The sequence below is a fragment of the Microtus ochrogaster genome, unplaced genomic scaffold, assembly GCF_000317375.1.
Source record: "Microtus ochrogaster isolate Prairie Vole_2 unplaced genomic scaffold, MicOch1.0 UNK1, whole genome shotgun sequence".
Classification (NCBI taxonomy): Eukaryota; Metazoa; Chordata; class Mammalia; order Rodentia; family Cricetidae; genus Microtus; species Microtus ochrogaster.
This window is the reverse complement of record NW_004949099.1, coordinates 7714654-7739245: the sequence shown is the minus strand read 5'-3', so window position 1 is coordinate 7739245 and position 24592 is coordinate 7714654. Positions and strand designations below refer to the sequence as shown.

Here is a 24592-nt window from a genome sequence, read left to right as displayed (position 1 = left end):
GAGAATGAGAATGTCTCATAAAGGAAGAAGGCAAGCAGACAGGGTACCTCCTTAGAGCAAATGCTTGATGTCTGAAATCAGGAAAGGCAACTCATACAACAGTGTGTATAACAAGAACCAACTTAATAATATGCAACGAACTTTCTGAAAACCTGAATACCAAATATATATTTATAGTGAATTGTCCACTAATAATTGGCAGTTATTAAAACACCTTTTAAAACTAATAGTTAACTGTCAAATTCAGGAAGATGTTCTATATCCTACTTTGATTAGAAGATAGTATGTGTTTGTTTTTAAGGCAGAACAGCTGTCTAAGGATGTGACTTTTATCCGTGGTGTTTCAGGAAATGGTTGCCAAAATCAAACTCTGTACCAGTGACTTGGGCGACTGTGTCAGGAGCCAGATGAAGGCAGTCACACACAGCAAGGCAGGAACATGTGATGGTCATGCATGAAAGGGTTTGAAACTGGAGCAAGAGGCAAAGGATTTAGATTCCAGAGACTTTTGCAGGCATGTAAAAGAGAGAATGGCCCTCACTGTCTGGTGGGGAAAGACCCTGCTGGATCCGTTTCCTCTGTAGTTAATAAGGCAGGTTTGTGGAGTGAGGCAGGCAGCTCTTCAGGGTGGGGAACTCTGGTCTCCTTCGGATGTTTCATTTGAATGTTTGCTGTACCGAATAGCCTGAAGACCAGTTGTTTTATGGTATCTACAAAGAGGCTGAAGTCCTCAACCACAGTGATTCCATGCTCTTCGATACTGTTCTCAGATACCCAAGGTCTTAGAAGACCATTGATCCTCATTTTGTATTTGTCTTTGGCTTTGTTAGTTTATTTCTTTTGTTTTTGTCTGGAGACAGGGTCTCCCTGTGTAGCCCAGGCTACCTCCAGCTTGAGATCCTTCTACCTCAGCCTCCTGGGTGTTGGGATTACAGGCATGAGCCACCACCCTAGCTGCCCTGTTCAGCTCCTACTGCCCGGGTCTCTGTTCCTGTCATTAGAAGCCTCATTCTTTCTCTAACCTCCCTTACTCTGCTTCCCCCTTTCTTGATTGTCCCATAAACCTCTAGGACAGTGGCTCTCAACCTTTCTAATGATGCGGCACCTTAATACAGTTCCTCGTGTTGTGGTGACCCCCAACCATAAAACTTTGTAATTGCTACTTCATAGATGTAATTTTGCTACTGATATGAATCATAGTATAAATATTGGCGTTTTCTAATGGTCTTGGGTGACCCCTGCAAAAGGGTCGTACAGCCTCTAAGGGGGTCATGACCCAGAATTTGAGAACCTCTGGTCCAGGCCATCACCTTTACTTTCATAGATCTTCTACCAAACAAGACCCCTTACCTCTTCTGCCTTTTCGTGTTTGTGATTAAGAAGGGGGGTAGAGTAGAGGAAGGGCCTCTTTCGTGGGTGTGAGCAAGGGGGTAGTAAATATAGACTGACAGCCAGAAAGGCCTAGAAGTTAGCTGAACATCCTGAATCTGAGCTTGAATTGTCAGAATCAAGCCACACTTGTATTGCACAGAAATGCCCATGCAGTTTAAGTGGGAGTGAGAATTTAATCAGGTAGAGTAGAACGTGACTGAGCTTGGCTATTACAGAATCAAGTTCATGATAATAAAAATATGTATGAGCTTTAAAATGTAACTCATATTTCATGTCACTGTTGTTCAAAGTATTTGCTTATAGATAAGACAGAGCTTGGCAATAGAGATTCTGTCGTTTCCTTGGGAGGAGGAGAACAGGAAAAAGCTCCCAAAAATGCAGAGGATTCAGTTAGTTTTCCAGTGCTGTTTTCAAATACTTATTACACATGTGTTTGCATGCTGAAGTATTTATGAAAAAAATGTATCCTTTGTTGAGTTTCTTGACTTTTCAATGTATATTTCATGAGGGAAGGTAAGAATATTAGCATGCTAACCACTTGTCAGGGGGTGGGTTGAAACCTGAGCTAGAAGCTACAGTCTGAAGAACAAGTGCCCTGGCCTAGAATAGCCCTCCCTCCACAGTGCCTCAAGAGCTAGGATTTGCTTTTCATCGTGTGTGATGGCTTTGAAAAATGTAGTAAAGTTCATCTTCAGTCCTCTTGGAGATGTAAGCACTGTGTAATAAAGGGTACAGGCACTGTCTGGATTGTGTCACCAAAATGCTCAGTCTGCTCCTTGCCAGAGCTGACAGTCACATGCAGCATGACACTCTCTCATACCATGGCTATTAGAGTACAGGGGAATGTACTCTGTGTATGCTCTTCTTCCAGGCCCCTTGGCACTACCTCTCCTATAGGGCGAATGTTGCTTGGTGGCTAAGAGCTATAATATAGTGTTGATAATGGGCTGTATCTCCCTGTTTTTAAGAGTTGGACAGTGTTTTGGCAGATGTAATCTTGGTTTAATTCCAAATGAAGACTTAAATGTTTATGAAAAATCAGTATAATTTTATTGATGTTATAAAAGCATACTGGAAATCAAGCCTATCTAAACTATTTTGTTGCTCTGAAGTTGGCTTATAAGATCCGGTAGACAGGGATATGTTGTATTTTAAGGAATCATTGATGGTGATTAGTGAAGTTACTGGTTTTCATGTAGTAAAGTTAAAGCATTGCTTATTTGAAAGGAATGTGCCAATCGATTATGATATTTCTTGATAAATATAATTCCCAGGCCAAAAAAAGTAAGTTTTTGAAAATGAGTTGTGAGGCCTTGGGTTCACTTCCCAACATCTCCACTTGCTTACTGGGAGACCTTGAAGGTGTTTTCCTTCTCTGCCTCAGCTCCACGTCTGTAAAGGGAGACATTCATTGCACCTGCTTACTTTACAGAGAGATAAGAATCAAACGATATGGTGGTAATCATAATGGACCTCTAAGGAGCAATGTCTGCTTCGTACACTGTGCACTAGACAATAAGACAAACAATGGAATAAGGAAAATTCATCAAACTTCAAAGGAGAATATTGAGTGTTAATGTGTTTTAAATGCTGAAAGCTAAGCTCCAGCACCCAAGCAATTTGCATTGTGAAACATCGAAAGTAATGAATTGAAGGAAAATTATTGATGGCATTCTATTTATACGTGTAGCGAGTGATTATCGTACACCATCAAATCATGAAAGCAACATAAATACAAAATTTGCTTGACAATAGGATTCAGTGTGCCCAGAAAATGCCGGTGGCCAACAGCACACAAACATTCTAAAGGAATTCACTCAGCAATTATAATCACTTTAATTACAGAGAAACATTCTTCTTCTCCCATTTAGGATTTTACTGTGGCCCAAACACCCTTGTAATTTCCCAGGTAACCCTTGTGCAATGAATGATAGTAAGCACTATGAAGTGTGATAGGAGACTAGTGCCCCTGGTCAAAAAGGTTCTGGTGAGTCATACTGACGGGCTGTGCTATCTATCCCTGCATCTTGAACTAGCACAGTGGACTTATCTTATGAAATGCCATTTAGACTTATAGCTTGGTTGTCCGGGTTCGCGGCCCTGGTATGGAAATGGTGTAATGAGCTGGTGGTGTTCCTGCAGTCTTCTGATAGTGCTCACCCAAACTCACCAATATGCTCTGGATTATTCATAACAATGGTGGGAAGAAGTAGTGACAATAAAAGCTCCCACATAGTCTAATCGTTTTGAATAACAGTTATGTGTCAAGCACTATTCTCTTTTCTTCTTGTAATCATTGCATCAATCTCCTTAGAGACTTCTGGTGTTCCTCCTGTGCAAATGAGGAAACTGAGGCAGCAAGCGCTCATGTCATTTTGTCTAAGCCCTGTGCAGCAGGATGCAGAGCGCAGGATGCAGAACAAGGTGTCGTGCCTCTGCAGTCTGACCTTGCAACCACTAAGCAGTCTGGCTCGTGGCTGACTTGAGCACCCTCCCTCAGAGAGAGGGCACAGGACACATGGTATCCGTACCAGACAGAGAACAGCCTGAGAAGTGCTCTGAAGCACAGTCCCCTCTGCTTCACAGATTAGCTCGTAATCGACCACACACTCTTTCCCTGACCGCTACAGAAACATTTGATAAGAACAGATTATGGGGAGCACTGTCCCAAAACGTGACTGGGATACAGAAGCAGTTCTCTGGATCCAGTTAGATTTTGTGCCTTGCTAAAAGAGTAATAGGCTCTCAGGGCTAGACTGGAAACTGTAAAAAAAAATCAGATTAAACTTTGTCATTTTGCAGAGAGCTTAAATAACTTTAAGAAGCTCCCAGAGAAACTAATAAAATGTTTTTACTAGTAGCAAGGCCCAGGGGTGGAGTCGATATACCCTGGGCACTCCCGACACATGTGTCAGGCAGTCTGCTAAACACTCTCTGTCCTTCATCCACAAGAAGGGATAGATCTCCTTTTACCAAATAAGAAAACCAAGGCTCGTACCTAAGGAGGGGAAAGCAGTGACTTGAATCTGGGTCTGAAATCTCGGAACTCAGGCGTGGCATTTAATGAAAAATAAAATACCAGGGAGTTAGATGCAAGCTGAGTACATCCTTAAGGGATGAGACCAGAAGACAGGCTGCCAGGAGCTGGGATAAGTGGGCTGTCTTTTGTTCCAAGAATGCAGTGGAGAAAGATATAGTCCGGGTTTCTAGGTTTAGAATATCTGAAGTATTTCCCCATAGAAACCTATTGCACCTATTGTATTCTGCAAACGCTAGTCTGCTTCCTGTGAATCACAGCACTTGTGGGAACTTTGCATTTCCAAGGTGCTCCATGAATGCAGTGGACATGCGCAGGCTGATGCTAGACCTGCATCACACACACAGGGAGTCTTTTCCTCATTTGAAAATATGTGCTAAGTTTCAGCGTTCATTCTAACAATGAATACTGAAAGTCGGACTTGCTCATAGTTAGCTGCCACATGGCTTGATCTACATAGAGAAGTGATTAGAAACTAGTAAATGATTAGTAAATAGGGAATGATTAGCCATTGCTAACCAGTGATTATATTTTACATGCATGTCGGTGTGTGGTACATGGTTACACTCATGAATATTTTCAAATTCTGAGCCTCTATAAACTTCTAGAGATTAATGAAGTTGCTTTTGAATTTGATTAGTGGAGAAGAAAGTCAAATTACATATGAATATAATTATATTCATTACATTAAGGTTGCTTCATAATTTATATGACTTATATTTATAAACACTGGTTATTCTGATGCAAGTCTTAGAAGTAATCTTTCAAAGAGATACGAAACAAAATTTGTCACGCACCCTGTCTTTTCAGTTGGGCTTCATTAAAAGCAATGGGTAAGAAAGTAGATGTATGTACTTAACAAGATGGGACAGCATTTCTGGTTTTTGGTATTCAGATGAGGAAATCAAGCAGACTCAACCATGGATAGCTGATGAATCTCAAGAATTATTAGCAAAGCCATAGATCATCACCCTGTGAAATTTGTGAACGCCAGCGTGGTGCAGTGCATTGATGGCACACGCCACCTTTCAGTGGCGGGACAGGAGTGATACATCCGTGTAAGCTACATTACATTGTGAGGAAATACCTGGTGGGGAGGAGAGTTGCGGGATACACATGGTCTTCGGGAAGGCTCGCTGACCACCTGATTGTTTAGAAACTTAAGACAACTATTTGAGATAGAGACAGGGAAGTCAGTCCAAATCTTTCATCTCAATCCAGAGTTTCTGCATGCCTCCCAGTTGGTCGATGTCTTCTCTAAGGCCTTCATGTCCTTTTATGCTCTGCCTTACAGAGTCCTCAAATGCCACACTGCTGACCAATGCTGAGAAGATCGCCACCATCACCACCACTCATGCCCCTTCTCAGCAAGGGACCCAGGAAACAAGGTCAGATGTGGCTTGGGTTCTCTGTTGTCACTGGTATTGTGATGGCTGGCATTGCTGAAGGGATAAAGTAGCTCCTGCCTAATGTACAGACGTCTTTGATTTTTCTTTCTTATTTTCCCCTTGGACTGCTTTTATATTTGTGCCTCTCATTTTGGCAGGAACACCACCAAACCAAAGCAGGATTCTCAGTTTGAGTTCAAAGGACCACAGACTGCACAGGTGCGAGCTGCTTCTCTTCTGTATTCTTCCTCATTTCCCTCCAACTTCTGAATCTTAAGGAACCCTTATTTCAAAATAAACAACCTTTTTTTTTTTTTTGGTGAGGTGATTTATCCAGTTGTGTGCTCAAATTTGATTATCTGGAAAGTGACATTTTATTTTTACTGCCTTTGAAAAATACTCTAGGTCCTCTTTTGTGAGGCAGAAGAAAGAAAGGCTGTCTCAAGACTCAGTGATCAGAGAAACAGGGCAGCTAGTGTCTTGCTTCTCATGGTTTTCAAAACCTGTTTCTGCGAAGAAAGTGTCTTTTTCTATACGACATGTCTCTAGCTGGTGAATTTCAGTTAAGACCATAGAGTGCAAGCCTTGTCCTCAGGTTGGAAATGCACAGATAACTGCCAGTGATGCCAATGTGAGGAACCCGGGTGATCCGAAGGGAAATGCTTTGCTGGCCTTCTTCTCCAAGCAGAATGGAAACTGGGCCCTCCTTTATAAAGGCTGACTTAGGGCACTGCTAGCATTCACCAGGTACAGGACCTCTAGCATTACAGCAGCCAGTGGCTGGTCGGATGCAGTGAAGAGTTTTCCAGCCTCACGTGTCAACCGCAGCCCTACTGACTGAGCGTTGTAAATGTGTGCATGTGTATGACATGCTCATGCGTGCTTGCAGGTTCAGGATTCCTAATTCCTCAGGTGGATGAAGATTAATAAAGGTGGTTAATAAGCCAGATTCACTGAGGTGGGAGTTGCAGACGGAGTCTGTGTCTTTTTGCAAAGTCACTAAGAGAAATGGATGTGGATCTAACTTCCCCCAGAATGACTGCATTTAATTTCTTCATATAGGAGCAAGATTTTTACACTGTGGAGCTGGAAAGAGGAGCCAAGGGTTTTGGCTTTAGTCTTCGAGGGGGGCGAGAGTATAATATGGACCTCTATGTTCTGCGCTTAGCAGAGGATGGTCCCGCAGAAAGATGTGGAAAGATGAGGGTAAGTAGAGAGGGGTCCAGAGTGGTTGTGCGGATGTCCTCTGTGCTCACTTCTTGACATTCCCATAGCTGAATGTATGGCTCCTGTCATATTTCTTTTTAAAGCATACTTCAAGTGGGTATTTTCTGAATGACTTTCCTAGTGTTCTTGTGCTTAATCTCTTACAGAAGGCAGATCCTATCACAAGAAACTAGATAGTGCAGAATGCATAGAGGGCAGGAAATCCAAGCAGCCTATAGATTCTGAGTAGAGAACTCATTCATTCTCTGGTTGGTCACCAGCTGCCTTTCCTTAGCCTCAGAGATTCCCAGTCAACCTTGGACCCTAGCTTGGGGCCAGTAGTTCCATAACATTGTCACTGGGGGTTGCTATAGGGGTGTCAAACCTTTTGAAATTATGAAATAACATTATCGTCTACAAAAGATCATACCAGGACCTCGAAATCAAGTTACAAAAAAACAAAACTGCCAAAAATAATTCTCTCGAAGTTTTGAGTAAGAGTTTTGTGTTGGGCCACATTTTTAGCCATCCTCAGCGGTGTGTGCCCTCATGCCACAGGCATGCCTAGCCTGAGAACTTGAAAAGACACATACCCAGGGCTCTGTGTGCTCTTTAGCTGTGTAATGTTTGTTATTATCATCCATGTGAATTAGATGATTGAGAAGAGACAAATCATCACATATAAATAAGTTACATCACTTGAAACACATAGAGAGCCACTACAGCAGAGAAGAGATCATCAGGAAAGAAGAAAGTGAGCTGCCTGAGCAGAAAGACATACATGTGCATACACACACACAACACACACATGCATGCACACATGCACACACACACAGAACAAGCCAAGAGTGAGAAACTCAATTGTGTTTATACTTGTTTTTCCATCTTTAAACTTTTTGCTTTTTGTTTGCTGTTTCTATTTCTATACATTATTCTGCTTTGTGTGTGTGTGTGTACATGTGGTTGTGCATACGATAGGATGACTTTCAGGGGTCAGTTCTCTCCTTCCACAGTGTGGGTCCTAGGGATCAGATTCGGCTCAGACTTTGCGGCAAGTGCCTCTGCCTACTCATTCATCTCACTGGCCCCAAACTGAGCCGCCTTGAGTGAGGAAGCAGAGTATAGTTTTGAGAATTAAACAGTGAAATATGATGGGTATTTGGGAGGAACAGTTTCTAATAGCATGAAATAGCATCATTCTACAGTTGTGCATAGCTCCTAAGACACATTTATCCCATGACTCCTTGAGCTGTGTAGTATGAGGTTGTTTTCATCTCCATCTGCAGCTGAAGAACTGAGCGGTGCAGGAGGTTGAAGGGCCATAGAATTGCTTGACAAAAGTGAAATGGGATCCAAGCTCATGGCAGATAGATAGATAGATAGATAGATAGATAGATAGATAGATAGATAGATAGATAGATAGATAGATAGTAGCCCTGACTGTGTTGGTCAAACTCAGATCCTTCTGCTCTGCCTCCCAAGTGCTGGGATTAAAGGCATGAGCCACCACACCTGGTTTTTCTCTCATTTTCTTATCACAGAACTCTGTAGGGTGATGTATTAGTCAAATTTCAGAACCAGATACCTACAGAAATTAGCCTAAAATGAAGAAAAGCATATTGTGCCTCATAGTCTCAGAGGTTCCTGTTTTGGGGCCTGTTTAGAAGGCACAGTATTATAGTGAGTGGAAGGAGGGCCCTCTTAAAGGACATGCCCTCGGTCACCCGACTTCCTTTCATCCCCCCACTGATCAGTATCATTACAGACTGGGAGTCCAAGTCTTCATTCAACACGGGGGCTTTGGGGAGCACATTCACCGCAGTAGGCACCCATACCATGCATCCGAGAGAGTGAATGAGAGCAAGTGAGAACGAAAAAGACAGAAGACAGTTATCTGTAACTGCGCGACCTGAGAGTCTATCACGTTGACCATATCCTTTTGATTTGAAACAATTCACTAGTTCTGGCTTACGTCCAGAGTAAAGGAGATTGCACACAACTCTCCCTACATGGAGCAGAGATCCTCAGTTGGGGCCATGCTACTACGTCCTCCTCAGGAACTCCTGTTCTCCTTACAGCTCCTTTGCCTCAGTTAGCACTTAACGTTATGTAACGTGCTACTTGTATTGTGTTCCTACTAATTGCCTCGCTCTCATTAGAATCTAATTGCCATGAGAGTTTCATATTTTCACTGCTGCATCCTAAGCGATAGAAAAGGATCCTGGAACATGCCTCGTGTGTATGTGGGGGAATCAAGGAGGGCAAGAATTTCAAGTCAAAAAGACGTCCGGAGCTTATGAAAGCCCAGGGTGACCATTTCACTTTGTCTCTTGCTTTGACAGATTGGTGATGAGATTCTAGAGATCAATGGTGAGACCACCAAAAACATGAAACATTCTCGGGCCATAGAACTGATAAAGAACGGTGGCCGCAGAGTTCGTCTGTTTCTGAGGCGGGGAGACGGCTCAGTCCCAGAATATGGTGGGTCAAACTATGAAAACATCCCTTCCTTCCCTGGCATGACTCCATGAGTTTGTCTCCAGAACGGCAGCAGGAAAGTTCTTTTTGTTTCCCTATTCACCAGTGTCTTACCAGCCTCTCGCACCGTGTGGTTATCTGCCTCGCTTGTCCCGAAATCTCTACACATTTCATCCTTTGCTTGCTTCCATGGACTGGGGCGTGGCCTAAGACAAGATCTTGATAGCCCCCTTTCTGATAATCAGAGGGACCGTTCTGTCTAGTCCGACCAAGAGCGAAGGAATGTTTGTTGAACTGTGCCAAACTGTTTCTCAGATCCAAATGTTAGCACAAATGACTACACAGTCCTTTAAAGAAGCAGGTTGCCTGACTGGTGTTGAGGCACAATATCTAGTTGGGTTTGTTTCTTTGTTTGTTTTGCTCTGTTTTGTTTTTTCGTTTTGTTTTTGTTGTTCCTTTATTGCAGAGGTGTGAAATTTTGAGATATTGGGGAGGGGGGCTTTGCTCACTTTGTTTAGACTCTGTATTGACAGTTCTCTGTCCCTCTCGACTGGTCTTTGACCCCAAACCAGACCACCTGAGCCCACACTGTCACACAAACAAGAGCGAACAAACGTTGATCTATTAGCCATATGTTTTTAAATGATAAAGGATGAACTAGATTCCCAGTGCCCATCCTGAGGGAAACACGCTACTATACCTTTCCTATGAGGGAAGCCAGTGATACGGAGAGCTCCTCTATCGTATCTTTATCATAGTTCGAGTAGACAGCGATGCTCTTTACCTAGCTTAGTGTTCTGATGGCAAAATAGTGTATATTGTAATAATTATGTCCTATTTATTTGAGATTCTTGTTTAAAATTTTAGAAGAAAAAGGAAGCTATGCCCTAGATGTAGGGCTTTTTTTCCCAACCAAAGGTCTACAAAGGTTTCTATAGAAACTGTGATTGAAAGATTCCCATATACATTGGTCCCCTTTATTCGGGATTTATCTGTTATCACCCTCTTTTCTGAACGTCTCTCTGCACAATCCCCAGATGCATTTTGGGCTCAATGAGATGCTCATTGGCAGACATAGTTCAAGGAGGAGAGTGGCTCCTGGGCAGGGCAGGGCAGCCTCCCCAAGTGTTGGACGTTGGTACGGGTGCACAATATGAGGGGCCTGAGGTAAGGCAGGGGACCTTAATGACATCAGGTGCCCTGGTTGCACACTGTGCTGATCTTCTGACCGTTAGGTGTGCTGATACCACTGAAACTGTGTAACATGTCTCCCTTTTCTGTCTTCCCTATGCTTCTGTTGGATGTGATATCTCACTTGAGAGTCATCGTCAGTAACCTGTGTATCTTCTCCAAACCTATGTCTGTTGCACTGAGGATGAAAATCCAACACTAACAAATGTTCTTTGGGCTAAAAATAAAGATCATTGAAATACATGGTTTTCCACAAAGGGTTGAACATGCCAGGGTTGTGCTACTGTAATGTTTCCATGCGTCATTTGGACTAAATCTCTCTAATTCTATTGATTAGAGTTACAAATGGGTTATAATATGTTAAGTTCCACTATTTTTCTGACTTGACTGGAACCTGCTTCTCTGTGAGGCTATTTTTGTAATGAGTTTTTTGTACTTAATTTAACTGCCGCGGTATTGGGTGGGGTGGCGGGAGGGGACTTTGTTCTTTGGTTGTTTATTGTTAATGCTTCCTATGCCAGCCTGTCATTGTTCCAGTTGTTTGAAAAAAAAAAAGTCACAAAACAAAAAAACAAAAGGATGCATCATCATCTGGGTTTTCGAGTCATCTTACAGCTATCTAAAAACGTCGTTGTTCCAATTGCGGTCTCTGCAGCCTTGGGTGTTGCCTTAGACTCACTGGACAAATAAACTCTCTTGCCCTATGTTAACAAATGAAGGGGTTTTTTTTTTTTCTGTCTTTCTTGTTATAGGGAATCTAAATGTTCAACTTTTTCTCTTTCTCTTTCTCCTCCTCTCTGACTGTTCTTGGTGCTGGGCCCTCCCTCCTACAGCGATGATACCTCCTAATATCGCTGCATGTATGAGAAATGAAAAGCTCGGGGAGGCTTGCTTCTACCTTATGGGCCATAATCAAACTACGGTTTGTAGCTCAATCAATACTAGGTGTTTCTGTGCTGTGGCCTAATTTCCTCATTGCTTCTGCTTAGCTCTATTTTGATATGTTTGGCAATTCATTCTGAGCACCCTGCGTTCTTTGAATTGTAAGTACATGGCTGACCCTATTGAAGTGTTGCTCCCCCTTGTCTTAAGAACAGAGTGAGAATGTACGTTAGGTTTACGGCTCTCTAAGTGTGGAATGGTTGTCTTTGTCCCGGGAGCACCCCCAGCATTTAGACAGAATGAGCCTTATCACGGAGCTCTTCCCTGGTAGGTGAGGCTTTGCTGGAGAAGAAGGAGAGATTCCTGGTTGTTCAGGTGACTATCAGCAAACTCTAGCCTGTGAATCAAATCCTGGTCACAACCTGGTTTTGTCAATAAGTTTTATTGGCATATAGCACACCCATTTTTTTAAAAAAAAAAATGTTTTTGCACCGCAGTGGTCAAGTTAAAGAGGGATTGCTGACCCCAAATAAATGTCAACAGCCCTCCCCCTGTAGGAAAAAAAAAAAGCTAAGACTGTTAGGACCCATGCTGTACACTATATCTCTCTCTTCGTTGAGCCTGTCCTGGGTTTTGAGAGATCTTTCATGAGACAGACTATTTGGTTACTGTTGTCCTAGCTGTCTCATGCAAGACATTGTTAAAGCCCTGAATCCCCCACTGCAGCTCAGCAGCCCAGGCACCTAAAACTTGATAGCTTTACCATTGCAGCAAAACATCCTGCTTTGCAAAGCTCTCATAAATTCAAGAAGCTGCCTTAAATGGTTGTAGTGTTGGTTCAGATAGTTTAGTGATAAATGAGACTTGCCATGGGCTGTCCAGCGTTTAGATCTGAACTGAGAAGCAGTCCGATGGCTCCACAGCTCCTGAATATCATTATGGCTGCTTCTTACATCGTAAAGGAAGGTGCTTTTAAACATAGAGATTTTATAAACCCCAACTCATCAAAGGTGCACCTAGCAACCTATCCCTTTCCCTTTTATCCGGCAGAAAGCTTTTTTAAATACAGTTCCTTGGTTTTTTTTTTTTAACTTGAAAGTAGAAAAAATAGTTAAATGTAAAAGAAGTAGTTTAATGGACCTTCAAGCAGGTGTCACATTTGACAGCTGACATTTGCCCCATGTGTTCCCTAGATAACTCTCTTTGCCCAATACCCTGAATCATTTTTTTTTTAAAGTAGAAACATGTTTTCTATGACCTACCCAGCAGGAGAACAATCACCACCCAGATAAGCCAGCCACTATTTCTAACCCCCAGAGAGCTTTCCTCAAGCCCACCCAGGCCTGTGGCCTAGGTTAATTTTAGCCAGAACAAGTATTCTGCAAATAAAATGATATTGGAGGGAAACAGAAGAAAGGCTAAGGCCGGGAAAAGGCTGATGGGTGGCTAGGGAAGAGCAGGTGTGGATCAGGGTGCAGTAGTCCTGGTACCTCTAGACAGACCCTTCAGTTCTGCCTTTTAAAAGCTAAAACCATTTATAATTTCTCCTATGGTCTGTCTTCGGGGTCTAGGGAATTGTCAGCTAGATGTTGAAAGCCATAGCGCTAGTTTTTAATCCTAACTAGTTGTAGTAATACTTAACCAAGATTCAGTTTGCTTGGAATCTGCTTTAACAGTTGTTTGTTTGTTGTGACTAATGAGTCCAGTGTGGGAGGGAATCGGGGCCAGGAGCCACAGGACCTTCTTGTTGAACTGTTGCTCTTGTTTCTCTTCCTGGCAGACCCCAGCAGTGACAGGAACGGCCCTTCCACCGGTGCACAAGGTGTTCCGGAAGTGAGGCCGGGGCCGCCTGACCGCAGACCTCATCCAGCCTTGGAGTCCAGTTACCCACCCGATCTTCACAAATCATCACAACATGGGGAAAAGCGGGCACACGCTAAGGATCCAAAAGGCAACAAGGAGCACAGCAAACAACCCAACGAACACCACACCTGGAATGGAACTTCTAGAAAACCCGACAGTGGGGCATGCCGGCCCAAAGACCGGCCACCCGATGCATGGAGAGACACACAGCCGGAGCGGACAGCCACCAATGGCCCCAAGAAGCGGTCCCCAGAGAAGCGCAGGGAAGGCACCCGCAGCGCTGACAACACTTTGGAAAGGAGGGAGAAGCATGAGAAGAGAAGGGAGATGTCTCCTGAGAGGAAGCGAGAGCGGTCACCCACCCGGAGAAGAGACAGCTCCCCCAGCCGCCGGCGGAGGTCCCTCGAAAGACTCCTGGATCAGAGACGGTCCCCAGAGCGCAGAAGAGGGGGCTCGCCTGAGAGGAGAGCCAAGTCCACCGACAGGAGGAGGGCCAGGTCCCCCGAGCGCAGGCGAGAGCGATCACTGGACAAAAGGAACCGGGACGACAAGGTTGGCCACCGAGAAAAGGAGGAGACTGGTCTGAAGCCTGAAGCGGGGAGAAGTCCCCGAAATCCCCCGGAGCAGAGAAGGCGACCTTATAAAGAATGTAGCACCGACCTCAGCATCTGAGACTCCAGTCCCATTGCAACCTTTACCGTGTCAAAGGTTCTAAGAGGAAGGTCGCAAACATGAAATAATTTAGTTTCTTACCTGAGGAAGCATCTACACCTGAAGAGACCTATGAATAGTAATGGACATTTTATGCATTTGAAATCTTATAAGAAAAAAATATATATGAAAAGTCTTGTGCCTGATGTATAATATTAAAGAAAGTATTTTTAAATGCATACTTTTTTTGAAAATTATTTGCCAAAATGATGGCCCAAAGGGATGTATATTTTGTTTCTTCACAAGCTATAGAATTGTTGAGAATTGTTCCCTCTTTGGGGCAAGCTATTTCTCTTCTAGATAAACGGGGCTGTGGTCCGGCCCTCTAAGTAAATGCAGTTAAATTGAACTCAGTATAAACCGTTAGACGTGAACTAGTGCTGTATTGTAAACCCTTGTTTTTCAGAAACACAGAACACAAAAAGGCAAACTTCTACTTATACGAACTGAGGGCCTTTAGGGTGGATTAGGGTGGCCAAGCTGCATGGCAAGAATACTACTGCAAGTGAAGGGTATTTATGACGACCGTGCACAGCGCTAAGAAACTTTATGATCGCAAGTTATAGTTCCTTCAAAGAATGGTTTGTGCTCTCCCTGGCCCAGGAAGGTGCAGAAACAAGATGTTTGGCTGCCATGAACCAAATACAGCCTTAGCTCAGATGGTCAGGTTCATCAACTCCACCATAGACTACATTTCCCATACAGCAGTGCCCATCACAACTTGTCAGCCTCTAGAAGGAGCAGACAAGCTGCTTCTGGGCTGTGTGGTCCCATAGGAAGCTGAGTAGATGGACCTTGTGCCTCTGGGACCAGGGAGATGTAAGTGTCTCCAACATGAAAAGAGCGCCCTCCCCCAGTGTTTAGCATTAGCTCATGGTTGCTTTCTGCTGAATTGGGAGCAGAGGGGTGGACTTTGGTGGAGGAAACCTCTCTCGTGATATTTCAAAAGCATTGGGCTGCTTATTCCCAGAATAGCTGATTATGCACTTTGAAACCGTAACCAGGTCTTAAGGATTGACTGAAGGGTGAGGCAGAAAGCGATAGCACCAGTAGTTCTTCATGTGCTGGGAAACCTCCATTCCCCATGACCCTGTTCTTTGCCCGTTTGGGGGCAGCAAACTTTCTACAATAGGCCCATTTTTCTGAAGCCCCTGAGGTGCGGTTGGGTCAGCTGTAGCCCTGAGAAGCGGTTTAAGTGGATTACTGCCTAGCTGAGCCAAAGTGTTTGCTTGTACCTGTTGGAGCGCTGCAGCACACCGCTGCTGACGGTGCACTCGTATTTCTGTCGTACTGTTTTGCATTTTCCATTCAGACACAAGAACTTTGCAAGTCAATCACTGTTGTTCCCATGGTACTGTATTAGGGGAGGGGAGAAAAAAGACAAAAAAAAAAAAAAAAAGAAAAAAAGAAAAAGCAAACCAGCCAATCATTGTATGTAGAGTTTAAAATTGTAACTAATAGAGCCTGTTGGAAAAAAATAAACAATTGTTGCCTTTTTTTTGTATAAAAGAGAATTTATGACAAAAGTCTAGCTTTGAGGAATGTGATGTGTGTTTCTATTTCTGAATATGAACAGACTGATTCTTGGGAATATCCTATAAACTAAATCAGGTATATAAAGTTGTCTAAAATGGGAGGCTATATAAGTACCACTAAAGCTTTAGTTTGTTGGGGCTGTCATCTCTCCATGGAGAGCCTGCTCATGAATAGTCAAGCATCCATTGCGTCCTCTGTTCTTCCCTCATTTATTTCTTGCTTAATGCTCCTTCTGTGTTGATGAAGAGCAGCGTGTGGGCCAATCTTTTTATAAAACACTATGCACATATAAATATTACAGTGTTCATAGCTTTATTTGATTTAGGGCTTCTACATCACATTACACTGAGTAGCTATGGTTATGTGGACATGACCAAAGTTCTTTTCCTGAATCAAACCCAGTGTACATCGTGTAGCTAAAGGGGGTGGGGAGTCTGTGATTATCATCAGAGTTTTTGCTACAAGCATACATTGACTATAGTACTAATGCTGAGGAAAGCTACAATGAGTGGCAATGTTTCTTTCGTCGGTTTCCTGAGAGCCACCTTGGAGGTGTCACACTTGAGGCTCTGCCGCTGGGGTTTTTCTCACTACTTCTAGCACAGTCCATTATGTGACTGGTTCATTTTCTCGATCACAGTCTATGGGTATTAAACAAATAAGAGTCAAGGATGATTTTTGTATTGCATCTGGAAGTTAACACCAAGATGTCCTGTCTCATTGTAAGAGATGGTATTCAGCATTTAAAGTCAGTGCTGCCCACCTGAGCCTGGCTCAGTTTCTGAGGAATTTTGCTGTAGCAATGTAACCTTCATTCTGTACATCAGACTTCATATGAAAGTATTGTGCTTTCAAAGTACAGAGAACTATACACTAAGCAGAAAAGTAAAATGCTCTGCAGTCTACTGTAACCTTTATGGGAAACTGAGTCTTGTGAGCCTTTTCTCCCCAACCTTCCACTCCACGTAAGAGTGTTGATGAGGTATGATGATGGATAAGTATTTTGTATGAATAAATCAAACCATTAGGATCTCCCCCACCCTGCCCCCTGTTATACAACTGATGTTTGCAAGAATGTTCAGCGGTGGGAGGACTCAATAGCCTACTTGTATTTTTTTTAAAGTTTCTTTTATGAAAGATTTTTAATGCATTTTTACTGTAAAAATATATGGAAGTGTAAGCATTCCATAACCACTATTGCTTCTGGATTGATAACTTTTTTGTCTCCATGTGGTCTCAAATGTATCAGGGTCAAGGAATCACTTGAGGGCCCATGACTGCAAATACTGAAACAGTATTCTGTCCATGAAAAGAAGCTGTGTCTTTGTTGTGGAAAAGTGCCTTGCTATTCAAAGCCTGGTACATGACCCAGCTGCCTCATGATTGCCAGGAGTGAGGGTGATATTAGGAGTGAAAATCTCGGACCCACTCCAGACTTCCAGAGTCAGAATGTGCGCTTAGCAAGATCCTCTACCAATGCTCATGCACATGAGAAGTTGAGCTGTGCTATAGTGCAGACACCTAGTAATAGCAAATTCTGTAGAACCAAGAGATGAGTCTCTTCCTTAGGGTATGCTAGCTAGTCAGGAGGTCCCTTACTCTCTAGAAGCCTCCCTCCCTACCCTCTAAAGGAGCATACCTCATAGAGTTGGTCAGGCTAGGTGCAAAGTGCTCCGAACACACCTGCCGAGCAGATGCCCCTCAGTAAGTAGCACTGCTGGCAGATAGCACTTCTTTAGTTACAAAGCCAGCAAGTCATGCTGTTCTAGGGACAGATGGGATGAACTTCTCATCTTGAGATGTGTAACCAAAATGCTGTGTTTGGAGACAGAGACTGTCTCCAAGCTTCACTTGAAGGTGAATACATAGGAGGAGTTAGACATGCCTGCTTGGTAGGCAGAGCTTATAGTTTGTGGAGGAGAAAGAGAATGAAGGCATGGAAGACACCAAGTAGGGAGGCCCAGGGCCCTGCAATAAGGGGATCTAGCCAGATGGAGAGAAAGTAGCAGTTGCATAGACCAAGAGAAGAAAAGGACTTAGCTGGCGACAGAAGGGGGGTAGTGCAAGTGCAGGCCGTATAAGAAATCAGTGAATGCCTATGCACTTGACCTCACCATGGAGCTTCAACTATACAGTTTCCTTCCATTGCCAACTCCTTTTGTATGCAGAACCCGTAGGATTTTCCTAAGGTGCCTAAGTTCCTCCATCTTCAAGGAGAGTTGCTTAGTATAATAAGCATTCCCACAGTCTGGCTCCTTTTGCTGTCTTATGCTTTATTTTGTCCCCATCATGATAATTATGGCCATTGCTTCTTTCCTATCTTGGAAGATGGTATCTAGCAGTGGTCCTCAGCTTAAGCAACGATTGAAGCTATTTTTGTACAGCCTTTTATGTCCAAAAGTTCTTTAGCTGCCATAAATACCCACACTGAAAAGGATGTCCTGAAACTCAATTACAGCTATCAGCATTTTCCTGCTGGTGACCAAGCAGAGTTCATCTCTGAAGTTCTGCACTAATCTTGAAAGGGAGAGAGCTTTTGGATTCTCTGATTATGTGGCAGCACGGTCAGCGTGAGTGTTTCGTACACTCAAATGGAGGTGCATTTACAAGAACAAAAGCTCCCAACAGAATTATTTGGGGAATGTTTTGCAGTGATGGACCTCATACGAGCCCTTTGAACAAGTCTCTATGCACTGGGATCATCACTAGGGGCCAACGGGGTGTAATAGGACTTCATTGGTACAGGCATTAGGTGGTAACAGGATCCAGAGCACTTAAGAGGTCAGCCAGACATGATTAACTTACATTATACAGTATGTTCTCCAGCACAGCATATAATGGCCTACCTGGACTAGAGTGTTCGTTGCAGTGTGTCTGGGTATGCTCTACACAGCCTGCAGCTACAGACACTTTCCTAGTATGCATCGATACTTTATGCTTCTGTGAATAAATTCTCTTTGATCTCAAGATCATAGAATTGAAGAGAAAATGGAAAGTCTGCTAATTTGTGCACACGTAATAACCAAGGCTGTTTCCCAAAGACAGTTTGTTGGACGTGCATTTATTGAAAACCAACTCTACCAAGTAGGAACACCTGCTTGGTGGAAAGAACTTATTAGTTGGGTGGGAGGGGAGACTCAAAAAACAAAACCAAATGCACAAAAGACCAAGTAGAGACCCAGAGCCCTGTACTGGTGACTTAAGGGGATGGAGCCAGAGTGAGTAAAGTGGCAATTGGATAGGCAAGAGAAGACAATTATTTACATGGTCACAAAAGGAACATAAATAATGTGGGCTGAGGTGGAGGATAGAGGTTGTGTGACCCAAATGGCAGGACTGCCCAACCTTGTTCCCAGTTTCCGACTTCAACAGGACACCGTTGGGAATGTTTACAGAGCCGCTGCTGGATTGCATGTCTCTCGGGAAGGAGACGTAGACAATTTAGATTTAAGTTTGAGAAAGCTGATCTCAGAGCATCATGTCCCACGGACAGAAAGAGGAGGGCAGGAGTCCTTAGACACTGGTGCTCCTCCTGTACCTGTTACCATGGATCTCACTCAAGAGAATACGAGAGCTGGTTCATCTGGGCCCTGGCCCACCTACTCTTTGACTTTTCGTAGAAAAGAATTCCTTTTCTTTCCAGACTGTACATTCATTACTTTTTGTCCGTGTATCTATAATACAGGTAACTTATCTCATTTACTTGAAGCTTACACACCGATACCTTACTACCCTCTTTCATACGTAGGCATCAGAGCTCGTAAACCTTGTTGGCACTCTTCTTTTTACTGTTCGGGTTGACCACATCTCTGTTGAGCTGCAGAAGCATGTCCATGCACTGTGCAATGCTTGCTAGACATCCCACATTTGAGTATTGGACAGGAAGACTTCTGATACTCCATTTTGAAGAAGACGTTTAAATTTATGAAAATAATGCAGACTTTTAATAAAATACTCAAATATTTCAGGAGATTATAAAGAGCAAGGTGGTGTTCTTTGTGATCAGTCAGTTCCCATCTCTGTATATAACTTAGAGAGTTGCCAGAAGGTACTTCACCGGTACGATGTTGGTTTCCAAGCTTCTTCTGTGAGACTGAATGAGATGAGTCAGGTACAAAGACTGTATTCTCTGAAGAAAAGAATGAGGGGATTGGGAATCGGAAGAGTAGTGGCAGGGCAGTTAAAACATGGAGAAGCTGGTAGCAGAAACAATCAGGAAAAGCATTCACAACTCCAGCCTCTGCTCTCTGTCAGGGAGCAGATCCCAAAGCTGCACCACAAAGTGAGCCAGATGGCTCTAGCAATGAGTGTCAGTCTCAGAAGAAACACAGCTCACAAACCTGAATCTCTGTAACATGAGAGGACCTGCTTGTTGGGGTTTCTGTCCCACCCAGTACCCCACAGCCAACAAGCCCCAAAGAAAATCTCACAGAGATCTCCATAAGTTATAAAACTGATTGGCCCATTAGCTCAGTCTTCTTATTAGCTCTTGTAGCTTAAATTAACCCATTATTCTTATCTATATTAGAAACATGACTTGGTACCTTTCAACCAGGCAAGTTGCATCTTGCTTCTCAGTGGTCTGAGCTGGAATGGGAGGAATGGGCTTCCTCCTTTCCAGCATTCTCCTGTTCTCATCTCCCCGCCTCTACTTCCTGTCTGGTTGACCCACCTATACTTCCTGCCTGGCCAATCAGTGTTTTATTAAAATACATGATTAACAGAATACAGACAATTCTCCTGCACCAAATCTCAGTGTGTGTTTTCAACGTAACTCTCCCTCTGGATTCATTCTTAGCCCAGAGGAGAACTCCATGGCAGCACTCCACATGTCTCGGAGTGCTAGGCACAGGTGCCACCTTGACAGTGCTTCTGTCATTTAAGACTGAGCTACTCTGGTGTATTAGGGTTTCTCTTGCTGTAAAGAGATGCCATGACCACAGCAACACTTATAAAGGAAAATTATAATTATAATTGTGGTTGGCTTGCAGTTTTTGAGGTTTAGTCCACTGTCTTGGTGAAACATGGCAGCACGCATACATACTATGGCAGCATGCAGACAGACATGGTGCTGGAGAGGTAACTGAGGGTTCTACATCCTGATCTATACACAAGTGACAGGAAGTGAACTGTCCCAACTGGTTATAGCTTGATCTTATATGAGACCTCAAAGTTCACCCCCACAGTGACACACTTCTTCCAACAAGGCCACACCACCTAATAGTGACACCCTTGAAAGGCCAAGCAAACACATGAGTATATGGGGCCATACCTATTCAAATTACCATGTCTGGGGACTTGAAACTGAGCGTCAGTTATAAATGAGGCAACCTGGAAACACTGCACAGTATCTCAAGGGGAATGACCACCAAAGGGCTAGGGGAGATGAGAAGACATTGGGAAGCGCCAGCTCTCTGAAGCAATGGTCAGTGGCTCTGCACGCTGAGTAAGCTTGATTGTCTGTGGGGAAAGGAAATGAGAGCTCCGAGCCCATAGCTGGCAGTCACGGGACCTCCAAGCCTGCCTTCTACAAGTGGTTGGCTGTGGGGAAAAGTTTAGAGCTCTGGGCTTAGAGGTTCAGCAGACTACTGGATTCCCACAGTCTCAATTCTGAAAGCTCTGAGACCATCAGGTGGACTGTCGGTTCTCTGAGCTCTTCACCTCCAGGGCAGAGATCTGTCCTTTGCCTTTTTCACAGTTAGATAGGTGGCACCCCTTGACTGGGATGTTTGCTTCCTCTGCATGCACAAAATGGCTACTCCAGAGTCCACAGACTGCCCAGCCCGTGGTCCACAAAACTCAATATGATGAATAGTAACAACTCCCTAGTATCCAAGGAAAGGAAGCTTCAGAAATAAATACAACCCAGATGCTGGCAACCCTTGACCACCTGGCCCTAACCTTCAGTGTGCCAGAAGAAAACAGGAACTATGGCAGACTCCAGCTACAATCCATTGCTCCCATTCCCCAAACACAGCTGCTTGATTAGAGGACTCAGAAGTTTCTCCAGTTCGTTTTTAATTGATTCCTGGAGAATTTTGTTCACTGTATTTTGAGATATGCACCCACACCATTCCTCCAGACCCAAACTCTTTCCCAATCCACCATACTCTGTGTTCTCCCCCCCCCCCCAGCATCAAGTCCAATTTGTATTGCCCACAAATTCTGGGATATGTGACCTTCCAGTTGAGATATGTGATATCTCAACGTATCTTGGATATCTTGGATATGTGACCTTCCACTTGATATGTGGATTTCCAGTTGTGACCAAAAACAACATTCTTTTCCCCCCCAGAGGCAATTAGGACATTATTAATTTAAAAATCCTTCCTTTTTGGAAACAATAACTCTAAAGATCTTATAAATAAAATCTCCCATAATACTGTCTTCCAGATTCCCTGTTACTTGGTATTTGTCAGGATCCTCTGACCCTGGCTCTCCATACTTTTTATCCTTTTGCGAAAATGTTTTTTTTCCTCAGATAATATAGCCTATCAACTTCCCCTCCCTCTACTCCTCTCATTTCCTCCCCAATTCCCCTCCCATCCAGATCCACTCCCTTTCTGTCTCTCTTTAGAAAACAAATAGGCTGCTAAGGGATGATAATAAAATAAAATATAAGATAAATAAAAAACTAACACATCAAAACCGGACAAAATAAACAGAAACAAAATGAGCCCAAGAAATGGCACAAGAAACAGAAACCCACTCATTCATGTGCCCAGGAATCCCATAAAAGCACTAAACTGGAAACCATAAGATATATACAAAGGACCTGGTACAAACCCATGCAGGCCCTGCGCTTGCTGCCTTGGTCTCAGTGAGTTCATATGTGCTTTGCTCGGGAAGATTCAGAGGAACTTCTTTTCTTTGTGTCCTCCATCCTCTCTGGCTCTTACACTCTCGCCACCTTCTCTTCACAGGCTTTCCTGAGCCCTGAGGGGAGAGATTTGATGGAGAAAGTCTGTTTAGGGCTGAGTGTTCCAAGGTCTCTAACTCTCTGCTGTCTGGCTGTGGGTCTCTGTATTTGTTCTGTAAGCAGAAGCCTCTCTGATGATGGCTGACAAAGGCACTGTTCTTTGAGTATAGCAGAATGTCATCAGGAGTCATTTTATTGCTACTTTGTTCTTGTTTTTGTTTTTGTCTTTTTTTTTTTAATTTTGTTTTGCTTTTACTCAAACAAGCTTTGTAGCAACATCGCATTAGCATATCTTGCAAGCAGGCCACCACTGTAGATCAAAGGGTTTGTGGCTGGCTTGGTGTTTATGTCTTTCCTTTGGTAGTGTGCAAAGTACCTTCCTGTACCAAAGATACTAGAACCTAGGGGTGAAGGTTCTATGCAGGCACCAGCTCAACTTCTGTAGTTTAATGAGTTGTGTTGGTGTTGTCTTCAGCAATGGGGCTTGCCATCCATTTGTGGAGAACCAATCAATAGTCTTGGCAACAGCCTGGGTGATTTTAGGGTTCCCATGGAACCCCTTTGGAGAAACATTCTTAAAGAAGCCAGTTCTTCAGCTGAGGGTTAGATATTATGCCCACCTCCCCTTTCCATGCTGAGATCTGGTATGGCTTCATCTTGCACAGGTCCTGTGCATGTTGTCACAACCATGAGTTCATATGTACAGCTGCTCTGCTGTGTTCTGAGGACATTGTCTCCTCATATTCTTAGACTGCCTCTGGATATTTGCCTTTCCACCCTCTTCTGCAATGATCTCTGAGCCTTGGGAGGAGAGGATGTGAAATAACATGTCCCATTAGGAATGAGCATTCTGCAGTCTTCTATTTTCTTGGTTGTTTGTGGGTTTCTGTGTTCACTACCACTGGGTACTGCAAATAGAAGTTTCTCTGATGAGGACTGAATGATGCACTAATTGATGAGTATAACCCTAAACCATTAGGAGTTGGTATAATACTATATCCACTTAGCAGAATAATGATAGCAGGTTCTTCCTTGGGGCCTGAAACCTGTCTAGCCACAGGTTCTTTGCCTGGCAGTGTTGCCAGGTGGGTTTATCATGTGCAATATGACTTAAATCCTATCAGAAAAATTATAGGTTGCTCCTACCATGTTCATGCCACTATTGTATTTGTGGGCACATCTTCAACAATTTTTCATCTTTTATTTTAACCTATTGTCTGTTGGAAATATTTTTGACATTTTGATCTTCTTTATCTAGTTTTACTTATGTACTCTTTATTTTGTAAGCAGGGTTTATCTTTTTTCTTTTATTTAGTCTTGCAGTATCATTTCTCTTTTGTTGCTCCTGCTTCAATTCTTTCACTACTCTTTCTTTTATTAAATTTTCATCTTGTTAGGCTATTCTTCAGTGGTTTTTACCACTTTCTTGTTGGTGGTGGTTGGTGATGTAGTTGCTGTCTTTGTTTTTTTATTTGGATAATGTTACCTTTACAAAATATTTTGTTTTCTCCTGGAATAGTCCTAAGGATGGGCTCTCAAAAGAAGGCAGCACACTAAAAGACCCTAAATAAGACAAAAGAAATATCTATACTAATAATAATGTAAGCTGTAACATAGAAACAGGAGTAACCAGGTGTAGTGGCACACTGACATAATTCCAGCACTCAGATCCATGGGGTAGAAGATGAGCATGAGTCCAATCTGGGCAACATAGTGAGACTTCCTCTCAAAAATAAATAAATAAATAAATAAATAAATAAATAAATAAATAAATAAATAAATAAATAATAAAAATGGTAGAAGCTGAACAACATGACTCCTCTAAAAGTTTGTAACTTTAGAGTTATGAGCTTTTAATCCCAGTACTCTGGAGTCAGAGGCAGGTAAATGTCTGAGTTCTAGGCCAGTCAAGTCTACAGAAAGTATTCCAAGACAGCCAAGTATACACAGAGAAAACCTGACTTGAAAAAAAAAATCTAAATCTGTATG

General features: G+C 43.1%; 1 protein-coding gene across 18 annotated transcripts in view; it reads left to right on the top strand.

The window, feature by feature from the left end:
* Positions 1 to 16863, top strand: part of Magi1 (membrane associated guanylate kinase, WW and PDZ domain containing 1) — a 618461-nt gene extending 601598 nt beyond the window's left edge. For 6 of the 18 annotated variants that reach the window (XM_026788192.1, XM_026788196.1, XM_026788195.1 and 3 more), the window contains 6 exons: positions 5724 to 5817; positions 5976 to 6036; positions 6880 to 7023; positions 9366 to 9504; positions 11526 to 11614; positions 13355 to 13749. In XM_026788192.1, coding sequence (XP_026643993.1) covers positions 5724 to 5817; positions 5976 to 6036; positions 6880 to 7023; positions 9366 to 9504; positions 11526 to 11614; positions 13355 to 13411 — 584 coding nt within the window. In that variant the 3' untranslated portion in view covers positions 13412 to 13749. Of the gene's footprint in view, positions 1 to 5723; positions 5818 to 5975; positions 6037 to 6879; positions 7024 to 9365; positions 9505 to 11525; positions 11615 to 13354 lie in introns of all 18 variants that reach the window. The other 12 variants (XM_013352986.2, XM_026788194.1, XM_026788185.1 and 9 more) reach the window with 4 other exon arrangements.
* The last annotated feature ends 7729 nt before the right edge of the window (positions 16864 to 24592 follow it).